Source organism: Maniola hyperantus, chromosome 16 (genome assembly GCF_902806685.2).
Source record: "Maniola hyperantus chromosome 16, iAphHyp1.2, whole genome shotgun sequence".
NCBI classification, from domain to species: domain Eukaryota; kingdom Metazoa; phylum Arthropoda; class Insecta; order Lepidoptera; family Nymphalidae; genus Maniola; species Maniola hyperantus.
Window position 1 is genome coordinate 8,370,220 of NC_048551.1, and position 10,960 is coordinate 8,381,179.

General features: G+C 34.7%; 1 protein-coding gene across 3 annotated transcripts; it reads right to left on the bottom strand.

Moving 5' to 3' along the window:
- Nucleotides 1–1,243: 1,243 nt before the first annotated feature.
- LOC117989501 (putative mediator of RNA polymerase II transcription subunit 29) lies at nt 1,244–10,239 on the bottom strand. Of its 3 annotated transcripts, XM_034976879.2 has the most exons (6): nt 10,089–10,236; nt 9,893–9,927; nt 9,105–9,277; nt 6,920–7,094; nt 6,752–6,835; nt 1,244–6,655 (listed from the first exon to the last, which is right to left on the bottom strand). In XM_034976879.2, coding segments are annotated over exons 1-6 (2,778 nt in total). In that variant the 5' UTR covers nt 10,090–10,236; the 3' UTR covers nt 1,244–4,345. The 3 variants fall into 3 exon arrangements, with proteins under 3 accessions (XP_034832770.1, XP_034832771.1, XP_069359990.1); XM_034976880.2 differs by having other exon boundaries at nt 9,893–10,239; XM_069503889.1 differs by lacking the exon at nt 9,893–9,927.
- Nucleotides 10,240–10,960: the final 721 nt, after the last annotated feature.

Below are 10,960 nucleotides of genomic sequence, written 5' to 3' on the forward strand. Positions count from 1 at the left end.
TATAACAAACCATAAAGTCTTGCGCTCATTGAGACGGCTCGCATCAATCGCAACGCAAACACCTGCAATATTTTCTATGTAACATAATTGAATTATAAATGAGGAATGTTTGATAGCGAAACTTTTATCTTTCCCAGTAAGATTGCTACTATAAAGCTCAGATAACCAATATAAAAAAAAAACTTTGAATTCATTGGGTAGAGAATTTAACAAAGTTTTTCGTAATGTCAAGGCACAGCCTTTTTATTTTTTTATTATATCAACACTGTTATAATGCTAATAGGAAGAAAAACGAAAAAAGGTTGTGCCTTGAGACGTAGTAAGTATCTAGATTCTAGAGTACAGTATTAAAAGGATATCGACTGTCACATTAAAGTACTCAGTACCTACGATTTGTACCTAATTCGATTGTACACAATCTCATGTCTAATTTATTAAAGCAGTGTGGCTAATTCCGTTGTACACAATCTCTAAACTAAACTAAAATGACACGTCTAAATCTATTGCTATCCCTTTTATAATGTCGCTTGCGGAAAAGGATAGCACTAGATTTAGACCTGTTAATCGGCCCCAGTGTAGGTAGTTCACGTTACTTACAGAAAGTGCTAGTGCAACTACTGCAACTTAACTTATCAATTTAGTTAAGACATTATATTTATTGAACTGAATACAATCACCAAAAATCGAAATAATTACCTAGCTAAAGAGATAATATGGAATGTAAAATTATCACAAACTTTCAGTTCTAAATATTGATTCAAAAGCTCTTATAAAAGTGTATTTAAATAAAAATTCTTTCTTTCTATCTTCTCTTGATTTATAAATTTATTTCTATTTTAAAATAAGAAAATAAACAAAGAAATTGCGTTGCGAGCGTTGCGTTGCAATGCGACCGTGGCGTTAGTCTGGACCTGGCTTTAAGCTTATTTGAAACTGGGGGATATAAATTATATTATAGTCCGGTTAATATTGGCGGTTATGATAATTTATATCCCGTAGTGTGAAATAAACTTTAGTGAATATTGTGCTTGATTTAGACGTAACACAAACACGGGTGACAATTAATTATTTATTATTATTACCAATAGAATACACCCTATAAGTCGCACCAAACTTTACGGCCGGCCAGAACTTCGCATACATTACCGGGCAAAAAATTTATTCTACACACATATGCGGTCTAACTTCTTTATCAACTATCGAGGTATTCCTGACTCTCAGGGTGCTCAGGGTGCTTCATCATCGCTTAAGTAGACAGGCACTCTTACAACCCGAGTAGTTTCTATATAAGAGTTAATAAGCAACCCCAGGCAAGTGTTTGTTAGACGAGAATCTTAGAAGCTGAAGTTTTCTCATTATCTTTTTAAGTTTTACGTCAGCTGCACCTAAATTGTAAAGGTAATTGTAATTTGCTTTTATTGAATCATTTTTGACCTTATAAACTCCAGTCAAGTGAACCATAATAGCTATATAGTCCATACAAAATGACTCCTCACGCGCCATTTTAACTCGTCAACTATCACGTCAAAAGTACGGTTCACATTTAAAATAAGGACTAAAATCGTACTTTTGACATGAAGACACAAAAAGTAAAATGGCGCGTGAGGAGTTTTTAAGCGTCATAAGTACTGCGAACTAGACGAGTCATTCCGAGCAACTGCGGGCTCTCAAGAGCGTACAACTTCAAAGTCATTTTTGCTAACAAGTTTCAACTTGATATGCATCCAATGTCATACTAATTTTTACATCTATATTGATAAACACAATTTTTGTTAACAATAGCCCTTCTACAGGCACTATTTAGTTCAATGCTTGACTATTTTGTTAATATAATATGAATAAACTACTTACCTAGTTATTAGAATGACATTTAATGCAAAATGTTATTATCGCATTGGAGGGCCGTGGCTTGGAAAGGCCATCAAGTTTGGTGCGTGTTATACATTTTTGTTAACCTACCTATTTCAAAAAAAATATACTCCCATTCAGTTGTATAAGACAGTTTACACAGACACCTATTTAACACTATTATAGTAAAATATTTTAAGGCAGTACGCGCCAAGAAGATTGAATCTTGATACCTTGGGATACGATAGTAGAAAGGTGAAGGAGGAACCAGATCAAAAAGTTCTTGGGCACACTCTTTGAAATATATCCTGCTTAAACATTTCATTGTAAAACTCACCTCATTAAGATAATGTTAAAGTATAAATCTCATAATTAATGATAAATATAAACCCAATCGTGGTTGAGTGGATATTTTCGCGTATACTCCACAGTTGTCAACTTTAATGACGCGTACTGAAGATGTTTTTAATGTCGTGAAAGCGAAAGCATAGCGTATTTCGTGACTATCTACTTTTAGCTACTTTTCAACATGTTTGTTTAACAATCGACGGAATCAGTGTATCAGTGATGAAAATGTCATCAGCTAAGAGGTTAATTGTGTTGTTAAGCCGCTTTTGTACACGAATATAATTACGTAGGACCCTGTTCAAACGTGTGTTTGTTCCATCATTCATTTTTACGTTTACTTAAAATAAATAAATATATGATTATTATTATCTTTGTAATGAGTTTATTTAGATAATGGTATCAATTTGGGTGTAAGCTGAAGGGCATTCAAATTACTCAATTTGAACTACGAAACATTTTACAATAATTTCATTTAAAAGAAGCAACAGTAAAAAATATTATTACAACACGCAACATAATTAAGTATACCTACGTAAAAACAAAAGAAAACAATTTGATTGTAATACTAGGTGCAAACTGCAAAGGCAGTCTTATCACTTAAGTGATATTTTGAAGGCAAACCGGAGCGTATGAAGCTAAAAATAGTAATACAGAATTGAAATGACGATTAAGGTATCAGTATATTAGCTCTTTTATATGCTAAAGTAAAAATTCACACTGAGAACCGGATCCTAAGTAACTTCCATAAAAATATTGAATGCCAATAGATATCTTAACATCAAGTACATCAGTGCTAGATAAATTTGTACATACGTGAATTTTATCGATAATTTTACATTTATCACATATAATAATAGAAACTTCTATGCATATTTGTCCAATTTAATACTTAATTGTGTGAAACTATTCTATACGCTTTCATTTTTAATGGCAGCCTTATCATGAACAATACACAAATAATTACATTACACAATGACTTAGCAGAGACGATTACTTCAAGATACGTAAATACCTACATGGTTTTTGTTAATTTTAGAAAATATTATTTTTTGCGGAAATTCATGGAATCTGTTACAGCCCTGTAAAACTTTGGTTCATAAGGCAAGCGATGGATAAATATATAGGAACGATAACAGTATATACCTTGGTCAGGGAGTCGAGCCAACATAATATCGTGATTAGCCAGTTGTTATAAACGTTCCCTTAAATTTTAAGGATGCGTTTATATTGTTCACTACAAAACACCGGAAAGATTGCTAGCTTATGTTCGTGCTTTCATCACTAGGTATAACTAGGTGTAACTTGGCTATTAACGTCCAATCGCCGCTCGGTAGTCGCAGAAAACAAAATTAAGAGACGTTTATTCGAGAATATACTGATACGCGCGTAGAGGCAACGTGGCATCGTTTCCGTAACCAGGCATACCGATGCCGCACCGAATATCGTGAAACGAGCTAAAATTACAAAATAATATGATGTGTTATTCCCATACGTCTTACCATATTTAACATTTAAAACAGTCAATAAGCAATACATATCGGAGTCGTATATTATGTTACCACTACACTAGACGTAAGACTAGACAAACAGACGTCGAACATTTTCAAGATCTCCAAATCTTATCGCTAATGATTTCGAACACGTCAAAGATAACTAAATTGCCAAAATAATTATTAAAACTTTTAATTGAATACCTAATTTAACATAATTAAATGTTATTTAAGCTCATTTTTGTATTTTATTGCATATAAAGTATTACACTTATTGAAAAAGAAGTAGGAATAGGTAGGTAGGTAGGGTAGGTTGCATAATATTCAGATACGATTTTCTTTGTAAGTGACAAAAGCTCAATAAATTGTAGGGCTACAATTAATATTATTATATAATTATTATAGGCGCAATGTCTGCATTACGGATGCCTTTTAGAAAAATATAATGAAATCTTGTAACGCTTTCGATAGACGTCACGTCTAAACGGCTACCAATTTTGATACACACATCCAATTATCTAAATTACACTAAAACAAACAGCACTAGTTTTCTTCCACTTAAAATATGTTTAAAAAAACAAAAACAATTAGCCTCTATAAACATATACATTATACATACCTACTAATAAGGAATGCAATCGTCATTACCTACAATGGAATTATACATCAGTCTCAGTTTTGCTGCTTGTGCGCCGACTCCTACTGCCCGAACCCGAATTTACCCAATGGGGCCCGCTTAATAAAAATTTCTTCACATTATATTCCATTCTCGCCAAATCTTCCGGAGAAATCTCCTTTTGACCTTTATTTTTCAAAGCATCGCGCAATTCTTTGCGAACGTCAATGTCTGCGATACCACTGCGACGGTAAACATTTGAATTATCGTTGATCTCTGTCACTGTTTCGTCTCCACATTCAACCGGAAATATCGTCTCCTTTACGATGTTATTTACTACTTTTGGGTTCAAATCACTCTGTTTCATTGCTTTATCCTGGTTCATATTTTGACCTGTCACGATGTTATTAGGCCAATTATTACGAGGCTCCTTGGTGTACATCTTGGAATATTTGCTGACGGGATGTGGCATATTCAGCGCCAGTTCGTTCAATGTCTCAGTGAGTCTGTTTATTTTACTATCTCTCCTCATAGCGCGAGTCGTAAAGGAGCACTCATCTTCTAAGGGATCATTCAAATTGTTTTGTTGCTCCAGATTCTTTTCAACCCATTCAGCAACTCTGAGGAGTTGCTGCTTTTGCAAAAGAGCTGCACTGTCATCACTCGAAAGTGAACTAGTACTTTGTTCATTCGTAAACACTTTTTTGCTTTCATTAACTTTTAAATGGGTTTGAGTCAGATTAGGATAAACATTGACTATGTTTGGCAAAGTTGGCTTAACGACTTCTGCTCTTTTGTTTTGGTCTTCTTCTGCTCCGACGGGAGGAAAGTCTTTTGAAATTTTAGTACTTTCAATGGAATGGAGTTGCGACATATCAATTTTCTTGATCGGCCTCTTATATTCATTGGCTTTGTCTTGCTCGTAGCGATCGAAATTAAAGATTTTTATCTCTTGGTTTTCATTGGGCGACGCGACATCTACTTTCTTGGAAATGTCGATAGTGAGATCAGTGTTGTTCTGTGTATTGTTTGAATCAAGATTAAAGTCATTTAACAAATTATCTATTTCTGCCGCATTATGCTGGCTTCCGAGCTGAGAATTATTATTATACTCAGAATTGTTGGAAAAGTTGTGAGTCTTTAAAGGTTGCAATGGTGATGATGAAACATTTAACAAAACTGGATTAATCGGATTACTTTTTACGGACATACTCGCTTCTTTATTGTTATTATCGACATGTACATCTATCAGAGTACTTTCCACCACCACGTTGTCATGTTTAATAATATCACTTTTGGCGTCATCATTGTTTTTATCTAAATCTATGAAATTGTCTAAGCAATCGTTGAGGTCCTTAAAAATTGAATTTTCGTTACATTTGCTCTGACGGCGATATAAGACGGGTGGAACGTCTGGCTCTGCGTTATCTAGCAGTATATTCTTAGAACCCGCCTGCATACGTAAGTGACAAAATCGAGGCCCTGGGCCTACTTGTGTATTGGATTTATGTGTGCTCACGGTGGATTTCGCTATAGACGATGTCCGACTGGCAGCGCCCATTGAACTATGAGAATTTTTCCTCTCGTTTACATCCTCAACTTGGAGAACAGGAGTTTTTGGTTTTATTTCTTTATAATTCGGTACATCTCTAAGCATATCATTCCCTACGCTGTGAATACTGCTTTTCTTACTAGATATAGAGGTTTTTGTGCGATCACAAAGCTTGTGATGAACTGATGGCTCCATATTTACGCTATTCTTGCGCAACTTGAAGTCATCCTCTACATTAAGCAAAACTTCTCGTTGGACATCTTTATTTAGTTTCAATTTATCTTCACTTTTGATCATATCATTAATAACATTATTGGGTTTAGTATTCTCAACTATATGCTCTCGGGTCTCTTCCTGCTCAGAAAGACTATTTTGTGGCATAATGTACAGAGCGCTATGCGAAATTCTGTCGTTAACAAGCCTTATTCCAGGCGGTGAATGGCTTCGGACACTCAAACCTGAATGCATTGATTTTATTTCAGCATTGCAGTTCAAGCATAGATTGTTTTTAATTTCTCCACTCAAGACAGTCTGTGTAGATACTGTATAATAACTCTCGTTATAGCAGAATGGTTTGTTTTGAGATTTAGAACAGGAGCATGTGTCACAGTGCTTTGTAACAGAATCCTGGATGCTGTCTTCGAGAATTTTGGACATGAGTGATGCAGAAATATTGAATTCATACTCACTTGCGTCAAAAGTGTCAATGTCATTGCCGTTTTTAGATTGTGTAGAACCAGCAGACTTGGCAGTCTTGGACATGACATATTGTGATACTCTTGCTTGAGTATCAATAGGGAGCTAGAATGAAAAAATAATATTAAGTAGGTATTTTCATTTATGTGGAACGCAACCAAAAAAATAAAGAATTACTTAGTTGTTAATATAAGTACTTACATTATCTAGTTTCTGAGACACAAAATTATCAGGCTTGCATTGCAATAATTGGATGGCTAAGTTCATGTCATTTTTATATCTCTCCTGCAACAAACAAAACAGCAAATCTTTAACAAAAATTAAAATTGTAACATAGAAAATTACTTTAAAATATTTAATGATCCATACATTTTCTTTCTGTAGCATACTGTAGTTGTGTTTTGATTCTGCTAATCTCACAGATATAGTAGCGATATCTTTGGTCAATTGGCTCTTCTCACTTTTCATCTTATCCACCATTTGAAGCAACTTTTCTTCAAGAAATTGATTCAATTTCTGTACCTTTTTGTGTGAATCATATAATCTGAAAATGAGTTGTATATTCTGAGTATTATAGACTTCAACTGCAAGTATATATCACTACCCATATTATAAACGAGAAAGTGTGTTTGCTGATTGTCCTTCAATTGCCCCAACGCACGAGCAACGAATCGACGTGTTTTTTGCATGGAAATAGTTATAACCTAGTGTGACATTGTGTGAGTGATAACCTCAGTAATAACCTCAAGCTAGAGTGAGTTTAATCCCATAAAATCAACGGGATTTTCGAAAACCAATAACCACACGTAAGAAGTCACGGGCATCAGCTAGTGTACTGTATTTAAACAACAAATACTGAAAACAAGGATTGATAAAATAGTTTGTAAGCTGTGCGACTAAAGCAAACAAACAATTTTTGGGTTTTTCTATCACGGTTTAATGTTCAAGCTTGGAAAAGAAATATTTCATACACCCAAATTATGATTTTATAACCATTATATTCGGAACTCTAAAAGAGCCAAGCTCGACTCACACTTGACCGGTTTTTTTACTATACTGATACAAAAATTAAGTCGACCTGTTGTTGCGTGGCGTGATTAAAGGGCAACCCAACAAACAAACACACTTTTGCATTTATAATATGGGTAGTAATTTTAAATTATGTACAGAGATACACTATTTATAGTGTAGAAACGATATTTATCTCAAGGCTCACGGCACGGCGCAAACAGGAACAAACAGGAAAACAGTTAGGGCACAATCTCGTTAAAATAATATATAAATCAATTTTTACTGAACATGTTGTATACCTAGTAAAATTGCGTTTGTATGAGTACTGTGAATGTGCCAGGATCCGGTAATCCATCTATACTTTCTTAATCTATACTAATATTATAAACGCGAAAGATTTATCATTCCTGTTTGTAACCGTCCGCTGCGCCAGATCCTTCTTTCCACGCACGTGCAATCTCTGGAACCAACTCCCATCGGCGGTGTTCCCACTAGATTACAACATGAGGTTATTCAAGGGGCGGACCAACAAATTCCTAAAAGGATGGCTACGCATCGGCGGTTCCTCTGGTGCTGCAACTGTTCATGGGCGGCGGTAATCACTTAACATCAGGTGACCCGCCTGCTCGCTATATCTATTAAAAAAAAAAACACTTCTCTGAACCTGTTTCCTGAACTACTCAATTGATTTAAAAAAATTACTTAGGTGGTAAAATTTAATACTACATATTAAAATCACAGAATATATAACTAAAATATAGAATATTTTTTACAATAGAAAAACAAAGAGGCCTCAATAGCTCAACCGGTATAGGAGTGGACTGAAAACCGAAAGGTCGACGGTTCAAACCCCGCCCGTTGCACTATTGTCGTACCTGCTCCTAGCACAAGCCTGACGCTTAATTGGAGAGGAAAGGGGAATATTTGTCATTTAACATGGCTAATATTCTTTATAAAAAAAAAAAAAAAAAAAAAGAGGCACCAAGCCTTTTAGGGGTCTGTACCCGAAGGGTGCCAACAGGACCCTATTACTAAGCCTTTGCTGTCCGTCCATCCGTTCATCTGTCTGTCAGTAGGCTGTATCTCGTGAACCATAATAAGTATAGAGTTGAAATTTAAATAGAATGTTTATGTCTGTTGCTGCTATAACAACAAATAATAGAAATTTCAAAATGACCACCATGAAAATTTCAAAAATTTCAAAGTGTCATTTCTTGTACGAGGGTATGGAACCCTTCGTGAGCTAGTCCAACTCGCACTTGGCCGATTTTTAAAAACCTAAATGTACAAAGACAAATTACAGGCAAAAACTACTCCATACTAATATTATAAATGCGAAAGTGTGTCTCTCTGCTAGCCTTTCACAGCCCATCTGTTCAACCGATTTTTACGAAATTTGGCACAGAGATAGCTTGCATCCCGGGGAAGGACACTACACACTTTTTATCCCGGAAAATCCAAGAGTTCCACGGGATTTTCAAAAAATAAATCCACGCAGACAAAGTCGCGGGTATCATCTAGTATTTAATACATTTTAACTTACCTTTCATGCTTTTCCCTCCAAGTACTGACTTGGTCTTCTAAATCATTGGCTCTTGAGGTACACTTAAAGAACTCAGCCTCTAAAGCCACAAAATGCACATCACGCTCTGCAAGATGCTGCCGTAAATGTTCCACCTCCTTGTGTAACTGGGCCTCCGCACCGTCACTACATTCCTGGTAATTTATGAGCACATTTAAGAATAAATTAAAAGAAATAACAATTAATACTTAATTATGTATATATATGAAATAATAACAGTATATGTGCTTTCACTCTAAATACATGTTTAAAACACAAAATAAAATAAGACACTTTCGCAAATAAGAATTTAAAAGCCAAGCAAATTATTTTACTGTGATTAATTAAGTAGTACTCAATCAGAATTTAAAATATTTAAAAAAATACTGCTACTAGTTAACTACAGATTAAATATTATAGAATTGTTGCTAAGACAATACAAAGCATTGATATGATGTAAGTAATATACAAGATTTAGAAAAAATATATTTTATACTTATTTCTCTTACAAATAAATCTCCCCTTGGTGAGTAGATAGCTAGTCAATGTTAATAATTAAACATAAATTATAAATATTGAATATGTAGACAAAAACCAGCTAAGTATACAAATGCCATTCAACAAGACAAAAATGCCTTTGTTTTACTAAAACAAGATACCAGAAAATATTTAACAGAGGTTTTAGAGAAACATACGAAAATTATACTATTGTTTATCTCAAGAACAGTCATATTGCTAGACTACTAATAGGTACACCATCAAATTTTTACCTTACAAGGGGAGTTCTTTATTTTCTCATCCATCACTATAACAAGTTATTCTAATCACATTTCACATTATGAGACGTCCAAATATAACATAAACACACGTAAAGTGATTATAAACAGCTATTATTAATAAAACAATAAGCCACTGTATAAAAAATTAAATAAAAATCAATCGGGACACAAAAGTGAAAATATTTACTTCAATTTTAAATCGACATAAATAGCCATCTGCCTACAAAGATTAAAATATTGTGTAATATCGATATCACAATTATTGTGTTGCTAAATAAAGTTAATTAAAATGTTAACATAAACTGGAAAATCCAAAATTTTCAGACAACGCAATCTCTATGGCAATTTTCATCAACAATTTGACATTTGTTTGACGTGCATTGACATTTGACGTCTACATCCAGAGACTACGAGAAAAACTTTTATTTTAATGTTGTTGAACCTGCCCTTTATCTATGCCTAAAAGTGTAAAGTGTTAGTCCATAATAATTTGGTCCATAAATCAAAGGCGAAGGCAAACAAACCGTACCTATAGATACAGTGCGACAAGGCTATCTTGGCGCGTGGCGAAAATCGGAACTAACGTTGCCGTCAAGTGCCCCCTTTATTCTTGTTTGAAAAGGAATATTCTAAGCCTTTGTTTGTTCACCAACAGCGCCCCGCTGTCAATGTCATTCAAGTGCCAAGAGAGCCTTGCTTGTCGCACTGTACTTAATATAAAACATAGAGGTACTACCTAACTAGGTAGACATACAGTACGACAAGCTTGACGACAAGGCTCCATGTTATCTATCTATTTCCGTCTATTTCAGGGAACCTCAGTTCGTGTAAAAGCGATACCTATCAGCGATAGCTCATGTAAGTCTGGCAACGTCGCACTATACGTGTAACCTTGTGACAGTCTGTGTCAGCCTAAGGTAGGGCTTTTTTTTATTATTCGTTATAGGCGCACGCTTGACCACGATCACACCTGATGGGAAGTGATGATGTGGCCTATGATGGGACGCGTTTGCCTAAATTTAAATTTGTTTTTAAATAGAGATTGCGAGCAAACGGTCA

Excerpts from the sequence above, each read along its gene's own strand:
- LOC117989501 (XM_034976879.2), bottom strand. Across the intron at positions 7,095-9,104 it reads TGGAGGGAAAAGCATGAAAG|ATTATATGATTCACACAAAA; the intron begins GTAAGTTAAAAT and ends ACTCATTTTCAG. Across the intron at positions 6,656-6,751 it reads TGTCTCAGAAACTAGATAAT|CTCCCTATTGATACTCAAGC; the intron begins GTAAGTACTTAT and ends TTTTCATTCTAG.